Here is a 21,535-nt window from a genome sequence, read left to right as displayed (position 1 = left end):
AGTTCAATTGACTGTTAGCTGGATGACTGAGCAGGAATATTGAGGCATTTAACAATGTTGATGGTATTCAGGACAAACATTGATCCTCTAGAGAGTAGAATTTGATCAGGATGATCAAATGCAACTCTAGTTTCTCAATTATTTATGATTCGAGACCCCAGTGCTATTCATCACAGCTGGTTTTGACACCATTTAATTATTTCAAAATAATCAGCTGCACCTCTGTAAACTTGAGCTGACTTAAAATGGGCTTCACTGCATCAAAATCACGCCTGTTACCAAATCCTTGGCATCTGCACCTTTTTTCTATCCTGAAAAACTACTGCGGCCAAAGGCTTTCATCTCCCAGATTGAACTTTATAGAATATTATTTGCTGAGAGTTCTGGGAGTGGAGCAGTAGGGAGGAGAGGGACATTGTTCTCCAGCTGTCATTTCACCCTCTCTCCTGGTCTGAAAGGCTTCAAATCAGAGCTGGTCAGAATGGGAAGAATAACCTTTCTCCTGAAAAGAACAGGAGGCAACAACATAAAGGAGGGAACATGACAGTCAAGAAACTCAGTAATACACTGTAGCCTTCTAATTTGGGGGGAATTCAAAGTATTTGAAAGCCGTGGTATCGTTTCTTCTTGGCAGCGCTGCTAAGAGGGAAAATTGGTAACAGGTACTTTAGGAAAAGGCAGGAGAAACACTCTTATTCTGTAAGCAAGTGAGAGTAACAGGCTGCATGAGGAAGTACAGGAGAAGAGATTTGGTGTAATTTAGTTGTTTAAAGCCTGCATTAAACAGCCCCAGAGTTCCAGGTCCACTTGTGGGGAACACAAACAGGCAGCACTGGCTGAGCACTGTGCCTGGGGTGGTAGGAGCCCCCAGGCAGCACAAACAGGTAAGCACTACTAACTGAAAGGTTGACAGTTCATACCCACCCAGAGGTGCCTCAGAAGAAAGGCCTGGCAGTCTGCTTCTGAAAGGTCAGAGCCTTGACAACCCTGTGGAGCAGTTCTGCTCTGCACACGCAGGGTCGCCATGGATCCGAACTGACTCGGTGGAATGGGTTTGCTTTGGAGCGTGGGCAACTTCACTCGTTCCTCACAGCGACTCAACGTGGTGGTGGGTGCTGTTTAATTGTCCCGATCTTATAGATGTGAAAACTTCACCCATGAGAAGCCTGAGCCCTTGGGTGGCTGTGTTCTGAAATGACAGCAGTAGGGTTTAAGACCAGGAGACCATCTGACTCAGGTTCACATTTGTAACCTTGATGCTATCCAGACTCTCGTTAATGTCCTATAATGAGTTGAAATCAGGAGAAATAACCAAGATTACCAGTGACAGCCCAGGACGGATTGTGTAGACAAGGACTGTGTGAACGAGGACTGTGTAGACGATGGCCAAAAAAAGAGAGGAGGCAGACGTAGGAGACTCAGTGCTCATTTCGTGATCTTACAGTCTAGACTCTTTCCATATCGGTGAGAATCTGAGTTATAAAAACCTTATAAAACATCTAAACAGGAACCTGCCTAAAATCAGTCAAAGAAGGCATCTAAAGATTATAGAAATATACTGCTTAACATTTAACAGGGATAAAACAAGTCATCTAAAGTTGCTGACTACCTGCCATTCCCTGGGCAGAGTATAAGGTGTACAGATGAATCAGACAGAGTCCTCGCCCTCGACAAGGTCAGTCAGGTGAGGGGGACGTAGAGTGTACACAGCTGAGTGGGAACAGGGTGGAGCAACTGAGTGCTGCAATGCAGGCGTGAAGTTCTGGAGGCGTGTGGAGGACCAGGGCAACCTGTGAATGCTGACTGGATATTTCAGCAAAAGTTCTATTTGCCATGTTGTATTTAAAAATCTTGGATGGAAGTAAGCAAATCTTACATGAAGAGCTGTCATATTTTCAGAACTTTGCTGCTTGGAGGAGAATGAGGAGAACGATTCCCTGGCAATTTTGAGTCTTTATCTAGAGGTGATGCTGAAAGCCTGCTTTTTGTCCTTGTCAGATAAATTGTGGAGACTGTTAAAAGCTGGCGACATCACACCTCTAGTACATTTTGCAGTCACTGGAAATAACATCAGTCCTAGTCTTGGGAGAGTGGTCTCTGTTTCCTTGGCTACCTGAGTGGCCTTCGACCTCACTCTCCTTCCCAGGGGGCAGTTTCCCAGAAGGATGTGAAGACAGGTCTCCACTGTCACAATCCACAAGGCGTCCAAAGGCACAATGCCAGCAAACTCTTTCAAAGGGAAGGAATGCCAAGTCTTCATGAGATGGCAATTAATAGACAGGGGCCAGGAGAACCAGAAGTTTAAAGGCTGAGTGCAGAGATGAGGCCAGGGGGCCATAGGCCCTTGACCAGCTCCTTGGGGGAATCGCCTGTTACAATTAACTCCAGCTGAGCTAAGCAGGGGCTGGCTCTTCATCTTAAATCAAGAGAACAAAGCTTTGTCCACCTGAGCCCGGCCACCGAGGGACCGGTGGCCACAACAGCTTTATGTAAAATAGAGAGTCCAGTGTTGCTAATGACACCTGACAGGGGAGGCCCCAGGACAGAGCTGGGGTGCTGCACAAAGACTCTCGCCTGCGAGAAGGCAGAAAGTGACCCCATGGGGCTTCCCGAGCCTCCGTGACTGAATGCCAGCTCAAGTGTTAAAGATCACGAAGAAACGCATTTTAAAACCCTCACTATGAAGAAAATAGTTGGTTACGTCAATTTTTAGAAAGGGTGAGGGAAAAAGACCGTAAGCCAAATTTCATAAATTGTACGTGAAAAGTACTACTGTTTTATAGACGTGGATGCAGGGTGCAAGGACCTGTGTTGTAGTCTCTAAGGTGGGTTGGTTTTCCAGGAAGGGAAGGCAGCCATGTCAGGAAAAGATAGATGGATTTGGATGGGGGAGAGAAGGAGGGCACTCGGCAAGGTCATATGGTCTCCTTAAAGGGCACAGAGTTAAAACTGTCTGGCATCGGGAAGGGAGTTACAGGACATGAGATGGGGCCTTGAAAGCCTGGGTAAGGAATGTGGAATCCATCCAGAGGTTTCAGAGTAAGGGAGTAACAAAGGTAGAGCAACACTTGCACAAGGTCCCTGGCAGCAGTTTGTCACCTGAGCAGAGGAGAAGCCAGGCAGGAAGCCCCAGTGTCACAGCACAGACACAGCGCAGACACTGGGTCAGTCATGAACTGGACCCATCCGTCTGCCACAGAACATACGTCTTAACGCAGCTGCAGACTGCTTGAACGTACGCACTGAGAACAGTATAAACACTCCATCTAAAACTGGGCTCCGGGCCCAAAATGTTTCCTTCTCGGCTTGCTTTGTGAAACTGAGCACAATAATCTTAAAGATTCCTAGGTATATTTTGTGGCTATTCTTCAATTGAGCCACAGAATGAGAAGACTGCAGGTCTCGATAGGTTCTTTCAACAGCCTCTGCTGTAAATGACTCCCGCACAAGGTTATTTAGCCTGTTTCTAGCCATTTCCCAGGGATTCTACGTACACCAGCTTTTAGGGTTCATTTGTTTTTTTTTTAGTTTTTACTTTATTTTAAACCTCCTTTTTCATTTGGCCCTCTTCTGGGGTTGTATGCCTACTGGTACTCAGAATATCCATTCTGAGGGTTCCAGCTCTGTTATCCAACCGAACGTGGAAATTATAGAACAATACCATTAATACCACACACACACAAAATTTTGCTGAAGATCATTCAAAAACGGCTGCAGCAGTATGTTGACAGGGAACTACCAGAAATTCAGGCCGGTTTCAGAAGGGGATGTAGAACCAGGGATATCATGGCTGATGTCAGATGGATCCTGGCTGAAAGCAGAGAATACCAGGATGTTTACCTGTGTTTTATTGACTATGCAAAGGCATTTGACTGTGTGGATCATAACGAATTATGGATAACATTGCAAAGAATGGGAATTCCAGAACACTTAATTGTGCTCATGAGGAACCTTTACATAGATCAAGAGGCAGTTGTTCGGACAGAACAAGGGGATGCTGATTGGTTTAAAGTCAGGAAAGGTGTGTGTCAGGGTTGTATTCCTTCACCATACCTATTCAACCTGTATGCTGAGCAAATAATACAAGAAGCTAGACTACATGAAGAAGAACTGGGCATCAGGATTGGAGGAAGACTCATTAACAACCTGCGTTACGCGGATGACACAACCTTGCTTGCTGAAAGTGAACAGGACTTGAAGTACTTACTAATGAAGATCATACATCACAGCCTTCAGTATGGATTGCACTTCAACATAAAGACAACAAAAAATCCTCACAACTGGACCAATGAGCAACATCATGATAAACGGAGAAAAGATTGAAGTTGTCAAGGATTTCATTTTACTTGGATCCACAATCAACAGCCATAGAAGGAGCAGTCAGAAAATCAAAAGACGCATTGCATTGGGTAAATCTGCTGCAAAGGACCTCTTTAAAGTGTTGAAGACCAAAGATGTCACCTTGAAGACTAAGATGTGCCTGACCCAAGCCATGGTATTTTCAATTGCATCCTATGCGTGTGAAAGCTGGTTAATGAATAAGGAAGACCGAAGAAGAATTGATGCCTTTGAATTGTGGTGTTGGCGAAGAATATTGAATATACCATGGACTGCCAGAAGAACAAATAAATCTGTCTTGGAAGAAGTACAACCAGAATGCTCCTTAGAAGCAAGGATGGTGAGACTGCGTCTTAGATACTTTGGACATGTTGTCAGGATGTCCCTGGAGAAGGACAGCATGCTTGGCAAAGTACAGGGTCAGCAGAAAAGAGGAAGACCCTCAACGAGGTGGATTGACACAGTAGCTGCAACAATGAGCTCAAGCATAACAATGATTGTAAGGATGGCACAGGACCGGGCAGTGTTTTGTTCTGTTGTGCATGGGGTCACTATGAGCTGGAACCGACTCGATGGCACCTAACAACAACAACAGCTTTGTTATAAAGACAGTAAAATACAAACACGCTTATATCTAAACTATCAGAGCACTGAACAGGTAACTTGGCTATACACACTCCATAACCCAGAGTCACTCCAAAGGGCTTTAACACCTATTAAAATCACATTAACTTTGAAATGCCAGTTCTGATGGAGAAGAGCCACTCCAGGATCAGATGATATTACCAGTATCTAAATGAGGCAGGCAGCACTGCAAGGAGTTACAGACAACATTATTATCCAGAAGACAAAATCAGAAGGCCTTACGCAAACCCCTTGGGTACTAATAAAATCAGGTTTAACATTATTTATGACTATTCTTTGTTTTCTGTCATTCACATAATTGGAAAAGTGAAAGAGGCAAGGGTTTTAGATAACAAAGAGTTTGACTGGCCATATTCAATGACGGCTCTAAACAGTGCAGACAGCTGCTCCTAAGCAGGCTTGGTCAATTGCATTACATTATAATAGAGGGCCAACTGCAGCCCCTACCCAGAGTGGTCAGATGTGCACAACGGGGAAAAAATACCAATAAACAAAGTGAAACCGCAGCTGAAGTACTTAAGCTAAAATCTCTTAGCAGAAGACATCTGAGCAACATATCCCTGAAAAGGCACATGCTGAAGTTATGACCTTCATGACCCAGAAACGAAAGGACGTCAGCTCATTTCAGGGGTGTATGTGTATGCTGAATGAATGTCTTCCAGAATACAAATCCATTTGCAAAGGTTTTCTGCCCCTGAAGTGCTTCAGAAGAGTATGCCTCAGGCTTTTAAGGCAATTCCCCCAAATATTCCAAGTATGTCTAGCACTGCTTGTGTTCCTGTAGACGTAAAAATATCAGACCTATTCTTTGTGTCTAAACTTTATTTTCTCATTTTAAAGAAAAAAGCCAAAGACAGCCTTGAGGCCCTCTGACCAGTGTTTGCCCAACTGTAGGTTGGAAACCATTTTAGGACAGGATGGAAAATATCAGAGCTTATCACATCTTGTAAGGAAGGGTAAGAAAAGGGTAAGAACTGTCTCATAAAACACACACTTTCCCTAGGAAGGAATGCTTGAATTAAGGCCTATGGGGCTTTTTTTTTTTTTTAGTGGACAAAGGCCTACAATTATTAAAAAAAAAAAAAAAAAGTCAATTTATAGCTTTCAAGAATTGGAGAGTCCATGAATATGGTTTCTTTGAACAGATAATAAACACTTTGTTTTTATACCTTAGTTACATTCTTTGATTACAGAGAGAAGAGGGGGACCCCTTACTGGGGAGTACTTGGTGAATATGGGAGACAACCGGTGTCTTGTTTTCATTATGCATAATGTCAGTGCGGTGGAAAACATCCCTAATTGCTATGCAGCCCCTTTGTGAAAAGTCGGCTTACTCCTAAACTCTGTTACATCTGTTACATGTAAAACATTTCTCCTGGTAATTTTGTGTCACTTTGCTCCTGGTCTTTGTAGCAGCTGTGCACTGTTAATGACTTCCTTATTAGTTAACTCCCATACGTCCCCCCCGGATTTAAAGCCCACAGTGTAGAAAAATTTGGCTTTTCAGCAACCTCGTGTTAAGCTAGCGGATGATGTTTATATCCATGGCAGAGGTAACTGATTAGAGTTGCTTTGTCCATTGCTGTTTTTCTAAAAAAGGATAATTGAAATAAAAGTAGAGTTCACAAATTCTTCGTCAGGGCCATATATCCCTGAGCCAGATATGACCGTTATTTGGGCTGTAAATTGAGGACTGAGTCTTTGTAATCAGTTTGTGGACTGACAGCTGTGAATTGAGTAGTAAGGCCTGTAAGCTCATTGCAAAGCCTGGGGAGATTGTATTTCCGCATGTAGGCTGTGCACACACTGTGCCCTCTGCCTGGAACCTTCCTGTTCATCCTCTGAGACCCATATGACTTCTCTCCTGTCTAAAGCCTTCCTCTCTTCCTCTGTTCCCATCGTAGTTCTTCAGGTCTTGTTTCTGTTCATCACATTTGACTGTCATTATCTTTTTGCATGTTTTTCTCACCCACTGGCCTGTGACTTCAAAAAGTTTTTTTTTTTTATTGCTTTTGTGTCCCCCTGCCTAGGACAAAATCTAGAATAAAGTAGATGACCGATGAATTAATGAATGGATGAAATCCCCAAGTCTTCCTCACATCCTCCGTGTACCGTTATGAACATGTCAATAAGCATTTCTGAGCTGGGTCTGGGGAGGGAATGATGGCTGTGGGTAGGGGGAGAGAAAATACGTTGTGCATTTTGGATGTACCTAGCTCCTTTCTTTCTAAGACATTCTTGTTAGAGGTCTAAAGTGTGTCTGAAATCTTGCTGTTTGTTTTCTTCTCTAGGAAGTCCAACGCTGTACGGCTGATATGAACATCACTGCAGAACATTCCAATCATCCAGATAACAAGCACAAAAACAGATACATCAACATTTTAGCATGTAAGTAACGAACTTGAAACTATCGTCAACTTGGAGGAAATGGACTCTTCACGCTGGGCGTAATCCAGAGCTAGGCATTCAGAATTAGGGTGCTAAGAGAGAATGACATTGCAGGCTAACCTCTCATTAGCTCATCTTCATCAGGCCTGCACACCGCCTCCTTCAGTCTTTTAACAGGCTGTCAGAGCTCAGGTAGCCTAATAAGGTATCCAGAAGAAAATGTTGTGAGTGTCCCTGTGTTTGCATGAATCGATTTCACATCAGGTGTTCAAAGTCAAAGTGTGACCATGAAGGGCTGGCCAGGTTTTTATTCAGGGTTGAACGTCACTTTTCGATCGGTGAGAGCCAACTCTTTTAGTAAAATTAAAAGTACTGGGGATTGGATCAAGTACACTGAATTTCAAAGCAATCTTTCCAAGACTACGTCTGTAGCTTGAACGATGTCTCAGTCCTTTTGGCCCATATGCTTAGTTGTGTCCACCATGCTTCCAGGGTCAAGAGAATTTCAGAGGTGAGAGACTTAAACAAATAGTATTCTTCGTGGAGGGCCTCAAGGAGTATTCTAGGAGCACGGGCTATTTCTGTGGCTAGAATTCCACTTTTCATAGACATGTGGGGCCTAGGTCACTGGCAGTCCTGGCAGATAACACATGCTTTGATATTAAGGGCCGAGGCACATGTTTATGGTTAATATACACTCTGGTGAAGAACACATTACATAGAATTTTATGAAATGGTGCGTTTAATTTAGACCACTTAAACTTTGTAGATAATTTTTTTTTTTTAATCTTTGAGATGTAATTCACATATGGCATAACATTCACCAGCTTTAAGTGTACAAGTCACTGGTTTTTAGTATATTCACGGGGTTGTACAACCATCACCTCTAATTTTAAAACATTTTCATCACCCAGCAAAGAAAGCCCACACTGTTAGCTGTCATCCCCAGTCTCCCCTCTCCCAGCCTCTGGCAACCACTTATCTATTTTATCTCTGTAGATTTTCGTATTTTGGACATTTCATATAAGTAAGCAATATATGGTCCTCGGTGACAGGCTTCTTTCACTTAGCATCTTTGGGGGTCCATCCATGTCATGGCATTTGGCAGTGCTCCATTCCTTTGTACGGCTGAATAATACTCCATTAAATGGGTATACCACATTTTGTTCATCACTTGGTAGACGTTTGGGTTGTTTCTAGCTTTTCGCTCTTATGAATAATGTTGTTATGAACATTTGCGCACAAGTTTCTGTGTGGACATATGTTTTCAGATCTCTTGGGTATATACCTACGAGTATAATTGCTGGGTCATACTGTAACTCCGTTTAACCTTCTGAGGAACTTTCATACTGTTTTCCAGAGCAGCTACACCATTTTACACTTCTGCCAGCAAGGCGTGGAAGTTCCACTTTTTCCATGTCCTTGTCAACCCTTGTTGTTGTCTGTCATTTTTATTTTAGCCAGTTTAGTAGGACTGAAGTGGTATATAGCATTGTGGTTTTGTTTTGCATTTCGCTAATGTCTAATGATGTTGAACATCTCTTCATGTGTTTATTGCCCATTTGTACATCTTCTTTGAAAAAATGTCTCTCTAAGTTTAAGTTGGGCTACTAGTCTTTTAATTGTTGAGTTGCAACAGTTTCTTTACATATTCTAGATGAAAATTCCTTATCAGATACATGATTGCAAATTATTTTCCCCCATTTGGTGGGTTGTCTTTTCACTCTCTTAATGGTCTCTTCTGAAGCACAGAAGTTTTTAATTTGGATTAAGTCCACCTTACCTATGTTTTTCTTCTGTTACATGTGCTTTGGTATCCTATCTGAGAAACCATTGCCTGATCCAAGATCATGAAGATCTAATCCTGTGCTTTCTTCTGAGAGTTTTATAGTTTAGCTCTTCCATTTAGGTCTGTGGTTAATTTTGTGTATGGTGGGAAGTAGGGGTACAATTTCATCTTTTACACATGGAAATTCAGTTGTCCCAGCATCATTTGTTGAAAAGAATATTCTTTCCCCATTGACATGTTTTGGCACCCTTATCGAAAATCACCAGACTGTAATGTGAGGTTTATTTCTGGACTCTCATTTCTATTCCATTGATCTATACGTCTGTCGTTAAGCAGTATGACACCTGCCTTGACTACAGTAGCTTTGTACTAACTTTTGAAATTGGAAAGTGTGAGTTCCCAATTTCCTTCCTCTTTTTCAAGATTGTTTTGGCTATTTGAGGCCCCTTGCATTTTTATATGAATTTTAAGATCAGCTTATTGATTACTGAAAAAAGGGACCTGGAATTTTGATAGGTAATGCACTGAATTTGTAGATTAATTTGAGGAGTACTACCATCTTAACGGAACCCCTGTTGGTGTCGTGGTTAAGAGCTACAGTTGCTAACCAAAAGGTTGGCAGCTTCAATCTACCAGGTACTCCTTGGAAACTCTATGGGGCAGTTCTACCCTGTCCTACAGGGTTGCTGTGAGTCGGAATCAACTCGACGGCAGCGGGTTTAGTTTTTGGGGGGGCTTGCCATCTGAACAATATTAAGTCTTCCAAACCATGAACATGGAATGCCTTTCCGGGGATTTCTTTCAGTGTTTTGTAGTTTTCAGTGTACAAGTTTTGCTCTTCTTTTGTTAAATTTATTCTTAAGTACTTGATTCTTTTTGATGCTATTGTAAGTGGAATTGTTTTATTTTTGGATTGTTCATTGCTAGTACTGACATACAGTTGGTTTTTGTATATTAGTTTTGTATCCTGCAACCTCACTTAACTCATTAATTCTAATGGTTATTTTTGTAGATTCTTTAGGATGTCTTTAGGATGTTCTGCATATACAATCATGTCATCTGTAAAGAAAGATACTTTTACTTCTTCCTTTAGATAATGTTTTTAAAAAACTGCATATCATTTTTAATAGGAGTCTTAATCATTTATATAAGGGAAAGAGAGGAGGTAAAAAAAGAGAACAAGGCGAAGAAGACTCACCCTTTTCTTCCCTCTCCAGTCTTGGGAGGAATTGTCTCTGGCAGTACTTGCTAACATCCCTCCCCTTTGGTTCATAAAGTAAGGTTTAGTGGATCCTAAAATCTGATCATTGATTTCAGATTCCTGAAATAAGATCACTCTTAAAAGCAGCTCTGGTTCTCTCAATTACTTCGGTTCTGTTGAAACAGCAGGTAGCCCAGCTGAATTTAGCCGTCGAATCTCCTGAAAATAGATGTTCTAGATTTGACATAACTACCTTTTTATATCTGCATTAATCAGGAGGGGACAGGAGTATGGGTAATCAAAGGTCTTTGAACTTGCCTTCAAAATACGGGACAAGGAGATTTGGGAGGATTGCAACTTGCAGTGGTTTTGCATGAACTAATGAGGACCTGAATTTGCATTTCTGAGACATTTCCGAGTCTGAGCGTGAGTTCGGAGGTGGCCCTGTGTTTCTGAGACGGGACTGAATGCTATGTCTTTGACTTTAGTTCTCAGGACCCTCTGGGAGATCCCACATTGCAGTTTGCCTTGTTTTGTGCTTTCGAATGCTGCTAGTTTTTGAATTGTACATTTTATTTTTGCTTTTTTTTTTTTTCTTATCCTCTATAGATGATCACAGTAGGGTGAAGTTAAGACCTTTACCAGGAAAAGACTCTAAGCACAGCGACTACATTAATGCAAACTATGTCGATGTAAGTCAAAACTGTTTTTATCAACTGTTTCTGAAAGTTGAAGAGTGCAGCAGAGACTGCTAAGTGTGTCTTAAGACATACTGTACAGCGCTTTTGCTGGGAACAGACTGTTCAATCTGTCTGTGCACTTGAATTGTCAACTGGGCTCTTGGGCTACTGCTGTTATCTGACTTTGTGCTGTGTCATCTTTGAAGGGTTACAACAAAGCAAAAGCCTACATCGCCACCCAGGGACCTTTAAAGTCTACATTTGAAGATTTCTGGAGGATGGTTTGGGAACAAAACACTGGAATCATTATCATGATTACGAACCTTGTGGAGAAAGGACGAGTAAGAGCCTCTTGCCTTTGTATCACCCACATTCGTTCAAAAAACATTTATGCAGTGCCTACTGCAGGGGAGGATCTTGACCAGGCGTAAAGAGTTACAGGAAAATATTCTCCCTGCTCTTGCTTACGGGCTGGTGGGAAAGACTGCTAAGCATTTACAAGAAACAGATTAAATGTGATGCTGGAGATGAACAGGGCACTCGGGGAGCGCTGCAAAATGACGGAACGCCTCATGGCTGTAGTAGAGATTTTGTAAAGGACCTACTATCTGAGGTGAGACTTGAGTGATGAGGAGGAGTTACCCAGGCTGAAAAGAGAAGGAAGGACATTATATGGACAGGGAACAGAAGGAACAGAAATACAGAAATCAGAGGGAGCATGGCGTAGTTACGGAGCTCCTGATAGTTAGAGTGGGGAGAGCATAGACTGCTGAACACTCTCACCATCATTAAGAGAACCCTTGTTTAAGGTGATGGTTGACATTGTAGAATTTATTGAATTTTGAGCTTATACATTAAAAGATGATGCTAGCTTAGGCTGAAATAAAGGCTAAACCTCAGGGTCATTGCTCAAAACCACTACTGCTTCTCTGTGACTGTGGAGTCTCTCGTTTTGCCTCTGATGACCCAAATATGTAACATACGGATTCTGACAGTAAAAAGGAACCTTGATAAATACAGCCCCGCCTCCCAAGTGGTCCTTAGGCTCCCTTTATAACAAATCCCGGCCTTATTTCTCACAGGTCAGACATGCAGATTTTCTTCTGTCCTCCCTCAAGTCCATCATGTGTTCAAGGGTGATCACAGGTACTAGGCCTAGGCCCACTTCTCAGACAACCTTGCCCAAACGTATTCAAGCCATCGGCTGCTTTTTCAGTCAGCTAAATGATGGTGTGACCTGTGTTTTAACATTATCATTTGAAATTGCATTATCAGCAATAGAGCTGTGGTAGAAATTCCAGCTGTTGTTGACTTTTTTGCAGCGAAAATGTGATCAGTATTGGCCAACGGAGAATAGTGAGGAGTACGGAAGCATCATCGTCACACTGAAGAGCACAAAAGTACACGCCTGCTACACCGTTCGTCGTTTTTCAGTCAGAAACACAAAAGTGAAAAAGGTACTGAAGGAATGGTGAGGGCGTCTGTTTACATTTGTGTGAAAACTTCTGTATACCAAGGCCCAGTCCTGTAACCAACTGGCTTTAAAATCAGTATTTAAAAAAAATTTTTTTTTCCCCACAGCTCTTTTGATTGACATCAATGTATGGTATGAACGATACTGGCAGAGCAGATAGTAGAATTTCAGTGGCCTAACTGAATTCTTTAATCTCTACATGAACAAAGTTTCATTTCAGGTTTTGATAGCACTCGGCAAAAACGACAGCATCTCTTTAGTGATTTAGCCTCGTTAATTCCAATTTTCTGACAGCTTTAAAGCAGTGTTTCCCAAAGTATGTTCCCAGGAATAGTCCTGCAAGATGCTCCAGAAAAATCGGATTCTGCTGGTCCCCATAACCTGTTGCTGTCTAGTCCATTCCTACTTATAGCAACCCTATAGGACAGAGTAGAACTGCCCCATAGAGTTTCCAAGGAGCGCCTGGTGGATTCAAACTGCTGGCCTTTTGGTTAGCAGCCTTAGCATTTAACCACTATGCCACCAGGGTTTCCTTCTGCTATACAGTAAGTACAAGAAAGGTTGTACTGGCTGTCCCCCTCTCAGAAATTTACAGTGAACCCAAGTGACTAAAGAGTTATGAAACTGGTATAGCTGTGTGTTTGCCTGGTGTTTCCGCATGTGAAATAACAATGAAACCCTTCTCTATAGAACTGTTAACATCCTGAGAGATGTACTTTGTGGAAATACTGTTTTCAAGTGATCTCAATTTCTTTTTCAAAACCCACGGTTAGAGCAAGAATCATAGATGATCACAGCAGTACAGTGAACTCTAGAAAGACTGTCATTAGAAAATGCAGCTGCTCAACAGAAACTTAGGTATTGCAGTGCTTTGTAGCAATAAAAAAATAATAGGCCCTTAAAAAAAATTTTTTTTTAAGTCTTGGACATCTTCGAGAATGTGGTGAAAACTGGAGCTCCCTTACCCCAGAAGAACTTTTTTTATGTTTTCCGTGGATCTGACCACGCTCCAGGGTTAACAGTCCTTTCTCTGGATAGTTACTTCCATGAAAGGCAGGAGTATATGGAGATCATGAGCACTGTATTTACCTGTGTTCTGTGATATAATACAGCTGTTGGTAGCTCAAGGTAGCTAAGTGGCCAGGTGCAAAGTTCCAAAGCCTGCCTGCTCATAGGAACCCTCCAGGTATTTAAGCAGCACCCGCTCACTCTTATTTTGGAAATCGCTTAGGTCAGAGGAGGAAGTCTTAGATTCGCGACAGGAAAAAGTCGTGGCTGAAAATGAGGAACAGAAAAAGGAGAGTTGGCAGAAGAACTTAAAGAATCAAAGCTGTCAAGGGCCTTTGTAGCCCAGGGCCAGAGTACCTTACAAGCTTCAGTGTTCAATCATCAAAGTCATCAAAAATATTTTTTAATTTTTAGAGGTATTGATAATAAGAAAAAAGATATCACTGCAAGTGGGTCCATTTGGGGAAATGTTTCACCCAAAGTAGTTAAATTATAAAAAAAGGCCAGCCATTTAAAGGAAAACTACTCTGAAAAATTCTTTTCTGAAAGTGACAGGTAAACGAGACATTGTTGCCTTGGGCTCTAGAGATGGGGGATCACTCGTCCCGTAGATCTGCCCACCGCCTGGAGATATACAGCAGCTCCTGAGGGTCCAGCCTGGACGGTGGAGGAGGAAGGGGAGTTCAAGCCCTTGGTCACAAGAAAGCAAAGCACTAAGGCCTCGAGGCCAAAAGTCAGGAAATAGAGTCCTCGTAGGCAGAATACTGTTCCAAATACAAAAAACTGACATTAAACCTTCATTTAAACAGTCCTCTCTTTTAAGACTGATAGCGATGGTGGTACTTCACATCCAGCTGGTTACTGCCTCCATGTAATGGCATGAGAGATGGCCATAGAGGCAGTCACCTCTCCCAGGAACAGTTATTAGGGCAACTGGGTCAGGGTGTTGTTTCCTGACACCCTTACATGATTCTACAGCATGGCCACCCCCTGCTTAACAACATCTGTCTTCACCTTTCTCATCAGGGGCAGAAGGGAAATCCCAAGGGCCGTCAGAACGAGAGAGCAGTGATCCAGTATCACTACACGCAGTGGCCTGACATGGGGGTCCCTGAGTATGCCCTCCCGGTCCTGACCTTCGTGAGGAGATCCTCAGCAGCCCAGATACCAGAGATGGGACCTGTGCTGGTGCACTGCAGGTAGGCGGCGCCCGTTCTTCTGCCTGGGATCCAGCATGTGAAGTCGGCCCTGTGAACCTGGGCTACTGGGGCTCTGCTTTGTTTGAGTTAGAAACCGAGTTTTCTACTGAAAACTGAGATGAACAAGACTATAGTGTCGTTAAGACATCATCAGTTGCTTCTGCTGAGATTAAAAATATTAAAGATCTGCTCTTAGAGGCTGAACCCCTAGTTTTGATAACATCGTCTTATTTACCATTAATAAAATCCCCATTATTTGTAGGGAAATTGTAGGCTGGTCCTAACACATAAAAATATGACCTTAAACACGAGCTTCACACAACCAAGAATTGAAGCTTTTGTATATAGCCTTTCTGTGGAATTCTTCTAAATAATATAGTATGTGTACACAAAAGGGTTATATTTTCAAATCTTTTAGAAAGGTATTTTATATAAGACAAACAAAAAACACATGTAAATTAAAAGCAGAAGCTCTGGGTAAGACTTGTATTGTACAAAGCCTATCTCTGCTACCTTAAACAACTTCCGTTGATTGTTTAAAGATGCTTTTGTTATGTTTCATTTGTATTCTTGGCCTTTTTTCACTCTGGTATTCAAATAGATGTTGCCTAGCTATATGGAATCATCTGAGCACTTGTTTCCGGTTGTTCTTACAGTGCACTTACTTCCACAAGGCAAACTCTTCGCAGAAGTTGGAACCCAGCTTCTGTGTAAAATCCCCTGAGAACTCTCCAATAGAACTCTCCACTTTTGGTGACCTGCTCTAAGGCTCACTGAGATGGAGACAATAGTGTATCACACAACCTAGGTATCCAGGGAGCTGTGACAGATGGAGAACCTCCTGGGAGACTCTGCCGAAAGCTTTTACTTGGTGCTAAAGAACCCAAATTTTCCTGGGTGTTTTTTTTTTTAATAACATTTAAGAAATGTGAACAAAGGAGGTCAAATTCTTCGACATACGTTGTTATTCTATACCTGGCTTATTGAAGAAGAGCACGCTTTCAGACAGGAACTTTGTAATACCATGTGTATTAGCCAGGTTCCAAGTTGCGAGCAAGAGCAGCAGACAGGAGAAGCTGGTCAGAAAAGGGATTTATTAGAGGAGCGTGTGAGGGTTAGGGAATCTGAGTCGGAGGTGACTGCTGCCACGAGAGACGCCACTCAGTCCCTCATGTCACTGAGTGACTCACCTGGGCTGCACGGGGGGCTGAGAAAGCTGCCAGGTACAGAATGCTTTTCTTCCAGCTCCTGTGGTGTAAAGGCAGCCTTGGCGCCCCGTCAAGATCGTCATGTTTTCGGATGCTGACCAGTTATCCATAGTCAATAACCTCTATCGACTACACTTAGGGCCACTTCTAAACTCATTAGATATTTACATCGTATTTTTTCCATTGCACGGTTAATGACGTGATAGAGCCACGGGAACTAGAGTTGGCTGTCTTCGTCTCTTGCAGCGCTGGTGTGGGGAGGACAGGCACCTACATTGTGATAGACAGCATGCTGCAACAGATAAAAGACAAAAGCACAGTTAACGTCCTGGGGTTCCTGAAGCATATCAGGACACAGCGGAACTACCTCGTCCAGACGGAGGTAAGCAGGCGCCGCCACTGCTCTCGTGAGCTCCTAGCGCGGGCTCTAGCTGAAGGACAGTGAGGAGACAGATTCACTCCCTTCAGGCTTGAGGGAACTTACAGGTTTGTATTAGTAAATATCCTATTCTTTGTATCAGTTTTCCATTTCTCAGTAACTACCCCAGCACTTAGGAAGCAGATGCCTGCAGAGGATAAACAGGTTGCCTGGCCTGGGGAATACCTATGTATAGGAGAGGATGGTCCTACAGGCCTTCACCAACACACAGTTCTCAAGTACTTTCTCGAGTATTGGCCGCGCTGAGCCTACTGTGAGGCGCTGTCTAGGCTACTGAGATAATGTTGACGGTCTCTGCCCTAAAGTCGGTGTGATGGAGAGCGAGTGGGTACTGGAGCAAAGAGTGTTTGAGGGGTTCCCTGGGAAGGCCCCGCTAGGAGCAGAGGTCATCTCAGATGACGTTGTGAACTGAACAGAGGTGGCTACTCCCCTTGACGGCTCTCTGTACCATATACTGTACCTTTTAGGAGCAGTACGTTTTCATCCATGATGCCTTGTTGGAAGCCATTCTTGGAAAGGAGACTGAAGTATCTTCAAATCAGCTGCATAGTTACGTTAACAGCATCCTCATACCTGGAGTAGGAGGAAAGACACGGCTGGAAAAACAATTCAAGGTAGTGCTTTGAATAAACGTTTTCAGTACAAAGCAAGAAAGTAGAAAATGCCTTTGAGTTTGCGGAGGGAGGTAGGTGTTGTGTCTTTTTGTGCTAATGTATAAACTGAAATGCATTAGAGAGCATACTATTTGTACTCTTAATGTGAAGGAAAATAATGTTTTGGCATATGTATAAATTGTTGGTATTCCAAATAGATAGTACAGTGCTGTGTTTTCTTCTGAGCGATTTAGGATTTGTCTGAACATCAGCCCCCAGCCACAATGCCAAGATACTTTGGAGTCAGTCATACCAATCAAAAAATGTTTTTTTTCTGAACTAATTTATATCTCATCCTTATTAAGAATGGGTATTTATAGATGTTTCGTCCTAAAAATCTAGTGATTTGAAAGATTATTCCAGCAGTTTAAAAACTAAAGAAAAGTTAACGTCTCCTAAAATCAATGTTCTTTTTCTTTGATAAAGGCATAAAGAAGTTTAGAGACCGTTAGGGTTTACACGGACTGAAGTAAAGCTGAAAAAAGGAGACTGTAAAGACTACTAAAGTAATTAAGACCAGAAAAGCTCACGCATTTCACACTTAATTTTTACTTTTTAAATATTGTCTGTCTCTCCAATTACTAAGTGCTTTCCTATATATTAGCCCCTTAAATTCTATTTTCAGCACATTATAAATTATAAATAATTTCTCATTTTGTGTGAAGATAGAATGAGATGAACCTATGTAATTTTAATTCTCATTACAAAACTCTCTGTAGAATCAGGGACCTTCCTTGGAATCTCAGGTGAAGAAATGAGACTGGCAAGCAAATCAGAGAAAATTACATGAAAATGAATTTCACTTGTAATTATTTTTTTAGCTCTACCTTTTAACATCCTACTCTAACAACTATTTGAAGTATTTAACAGAGAGAATATATGGGATGCAGTGTCTCATTTTAAATGTTTAAAATCAGTTCTTACATGGAACACAGTGCCTCGTTTGAACTGAGTTCCTAAAAAAAAAAGTAAATACCAGCATTTCTGCAATATTTGTTTGCAGTACTCCCAAAAGGCCAGTTCATTCATTTGGAAAGGAGGTACTTGGTTCTTTCACAGGCACAAACCACATGAGAACTCACATAGAAGAAAACAAGAATCAGAAACACAAAAATGAGAACAGTATCCAGAGTCTACTGCGTTGGTCCGGAGGCATTTGGAGGAGTCCGTTCCTATACACTCCATTATGATGGACCCTCCCCCAGAAAAGACCAGGATTGAAAAATGATCCAACCAAGCCGCAAAAACAAGAACAGGCAAATTACTGGGCTGATCACTTACGAAGACCTTTGTACAGTATCAGTTCAACAGATACTTACTGAGAACCTGTTCAGTTCTCCTTTGTCTTAAGAAACAGAATTAGCTCTTACTACCATTTTTTACCATTAAGCAGCCTTTTCTAGTGTAGACTCACCAAGTTACAGGTACCTGGAAGGAATTACACAGAGAAAAATTCACAGTTATAACATCACACAACAGAAAAATCCACATTAATTCAATTAATATCTATTGTGTCCATAACAGGGCCTGATAGTAGAAATAAGACAAGCATACAAAAAAACAAGGAAATTGAGAGAAGTACCACTAACGAAGCACAAAGTGTTCTTTGGGGTACAAAAACGTGTATGTTCATCAGCAGTCAGCTTGTTTGCGTTTTTGCCAAATCGTCACGCAGACGCTTTTATACCTTTGAATGAAGACGACTAAACTGTTGCTTTTCTTTCAGCTGGTCACACAATGTAACGCAAAATATGTGGAGTGCTTTAGTGCTCAGAAAGAGTGTAACAAGGAAAAGAACAGGAACTCTTCAGTCGTGCCATGTAAGACTTTAAAATCCACTTGGTTTAGTCACTGGATTTTATGTATCATGTAAAGAGGCAGATACTACCAAGGGCAAAATATCACCATCACTTCAAATAAGGTTGGGGGATAGCTGTCAGCGTATCTATCTGACGTGAAGGCTAGCTACAGTTCACCTAGAAGGTCAAGAAATAGGCTACTTCTTAACAAACACAGTTTAATTTAATTTAAAAAATAAAGCCTTTATCACTGTGGCATTGACACTCCTTTAAATCTTAGAGTACTGGAATGACCTGTACAACATCATGAAATTATTCTGGCTACTGAGTTCAAGGCACTGTTGGTTGGTGGTGACCTTTGTATAAACAGGTCAGGACAGGGAAGAATATTGTGTGGGGGCTGCGGCCACAACAGGCATGGGTCATCAGCAGAGAGATTCTCTACGGAAAAAGACCACTGTTTTCTGACCCCTCTGTGGGCAGAAGCACGGGGGTAAGAGGCATATGTATAAATTGTTGGTATTCCAAATAGATAGTACAGTGCTGTGTTTTCTTCTGAGCAAAGAACAATCATTTGGCATAAATGTAGGAAGATCAAATGAGTGTCGGGAGCTGCCTGATCCCCTCCCTCTGTCATCTCAGCAGAGTGCCCTCTTAGGGACTACTTAGCGACTACTTCGTGAAAATCCCTCCCACAGAAAAACTGTTTTCCCACAACACCTGTGTCCTTCTGGGACTGTGCGGCGCACAATTTCGCTTTATATTCTGCCTCAGCTATAGCACATTAGCTTGGCTAAGAGGGCAGGTGAATCTCAAAGAGAAAGGGGAGCCGGGAGATATATCACTCACCAAGTAAAGCTCTGTCCGTTCTATGCGTAGAAGGCAAATGTGGTGTTTTTGTTTTTTCCATATGATAGCGGAGCGTGCTCGAGTGGGTCTTGCGCCGTTGCCTGGAATGAAAGGAACAGATTACATTAATGCTTCTTACATCATGGTGAGAGTCAACATTTAATTATAAGTGAAGTCAATTAAACTGAAAGGTGCTGAAGAGCAGATAGCACCTATGTGACTGATGCCATTTTTCCTGTCATTTCTCAATGGGCAATACAAAAAGCATAGAGATTTCCCTGTCTGGGAACCTTCAACCAAAGACACCCTATCAGCGGGATACAGAAATGTTGAAATTAAGCAAAATGCTTCATAAGGAATTAATTTCATTGTTAATTTCACCCATCTAGTCTTTGAATAAATGTTGAAATTACTGTGAAGTAGAAACAGCAGGGGTAACTAGAAGAGAACTGCACATGGAGAGAAAATTCTCTACACATGTTAACAGACACACATCTAAAAATTAGTCAAATGGACTGAATGCCTTTTTCCATTATTTTAATAGAGTCACAACAATGCTGTCTTATTTCTTGAATCCATCTTGTTACCTCAGTGATAGAATAAAACACAACCACGGATTTTTCTTCTTCCCAACTAAAGGGCTATTACAGGAGCAATGAATTCATCATAACCCAGCATCCTCTGCCGCACACCACGAAGGATTTCTGGCGAATGATTTGGGATCATAACGCACAGATCATTGTCATGCTGCCAGACAACCAGAGCTTGGTAAGGAAGGCACGTCTGCTCTGTATGAATGAGCCCAGGGGGCCCTAAGCATAGATGACTTTGATACCTTGTCAGAGAGCTACAGAGTCTCTGTATGCTAGGGAGGGGTGTAGACTTCTCATCTTTAAGTCTGTATGGTTGCCTTTCATGACCTCACAATTACTGTCCTTCATTCAGCTCTGTTCCATGATCCCTGATGCCACTGCTCTCACCCCGCAGGTGTACGCTGTACATGGCAGTGTAGTACAAGGGTTTGAAAATGTCCTTTTACTAACCTCGTTAATACAGGACTTTAGACAGACTTCTTACCTGCTTTCTGTCACTTTTGCAAAATAACTAAGCAAAACAGCTAACATTTGACTACATAACCATGTTAACTCGACAGTCATTAGCTCATTTTAACCACTCAGCAACTTTGAGAAGGGTATTATTATCCCATTTAATTGCTGAGAAAACTGAGGAAATAACTTGCCCAAGGGCACAGACTAGTAGGTGGAACCAGGATTTGAACCTGAGTTACCTGTCTTCAGAGCCCGTGCTTTTAACCATTTTGCTGTAATGTACGTAACCCTGGTGGCGTAGTGGTTAAGTGCTACGGCTGCTAACCAAAGGGTCGGTAGTTCGAATCCACCAGGCACTCCTGGGAAACTCTATGGGGCAGTTCTACCCAGTCCTGTAGGGTCGCTATGAGTCGGAATCGACTCGACAGCACTCGGGTTTTTTTGTTGTTGTTATGTCTCATTCCACATCATAAAAATGTTTTCCAGCAAAAAAAAAAAAACCAACAGGACTAATGTCACCGTATCCTATTTTCTCCTCATTCCATAGGTAAGTGAGGGCCATTGCAGGGGAAGGGTATTGAGCAAGGATTATTTTTGTGCCAACACTTTTTAAAACCATGACTGAGCTAGTTCTTTCCCCTCCCAGTCCTTTCCTGTTTAGGCCTCTAGACCATATAGGAGGGTGAGCAAGTTGAAAAAAATCCCCATAAATGTTTGTGTTAAGTGCATATGGTCTAAAGCTGCAGAATTAGTTGGGTTTCAAAATTTACTATGTGGACGTCTAAGCCCACAAGGTCAAAACAAAAACAAAAAACC

At 42.1% G+C, this 21,535-nt stretch overlaps 1 protein-coding gene across 3 annotated transcripts in view; it reads left to right on the top strand.

Annotated features, from left to right (window-relative positions):
- The window catches only part of PTPRG (protein tyrosine phosphatase receptor type G), an 822,569-nt gene that overhangs the window by 782,653 nt on the left and 18,381 nt on the right, over window positions 1–21,535 (top strand). For all 3 annotated transcript variants that reach the window (XM_064274291.1, XM_064274292.1, XM_064274290.1), the window contains 10 exons: window positions 7,275–7,371; window positions 10,971–11,053; window positions 11,248–11,382; window positions 12,364–12,498; window positions 14,550–14,722; window positions 16,177–16,312; window positions 16,837–16,983; window positions 18,749–18,842; window positions 19,739–19,815; window positions 20,310–20,438. In XM_064274291.1, coding sequence (XP_064130361.1) covers window positions 7,275–7,371; window positions 10,971–11,053; window positions 11,248–11,382; window positions 12,364–12,498; window positions 14,550–14,722; window positions 16,177–16,312; window positions 16,837–16,983; window positions 18,749–18,842; window positions 19,739–19,815; window positions 20,310–20,438 — 1,206 coding nt within the window. The remainder of the gene's footprint in view (window positions 1–7,274; window positions 7,372–10,970; window positions 11,054–11,247; window positions 11,383–12,363; window positions 12,499–14,549; window positions 14,723–16,176; window positions 16,313–16,836; window positions 16,984–18,748; window positions 18,843–19,738; window positions 19,816–20,309; window positions 20,439–21,535) is intronic.

This window comes from Loxodonta africana, chromosome 22, assembly GCF_030014295.1.
Source record: "Loxodonta africana isolate mLoxAfr1 chromosome 22, mLoxAfr1.hap2, whole genome shotgun sequence".
Taxonomy (NCBI): domain Eukaryota; kingdom Metazoa; phylum Chordata; class Mammalia; order Proboscidea; family Elephantidae; genus Loxodonta; species Loxodonta africana.
Note: the sequence above shows the minus strand (reverse complement) of the source record. Positions and strands in the feature narration are given on the sequence as shown.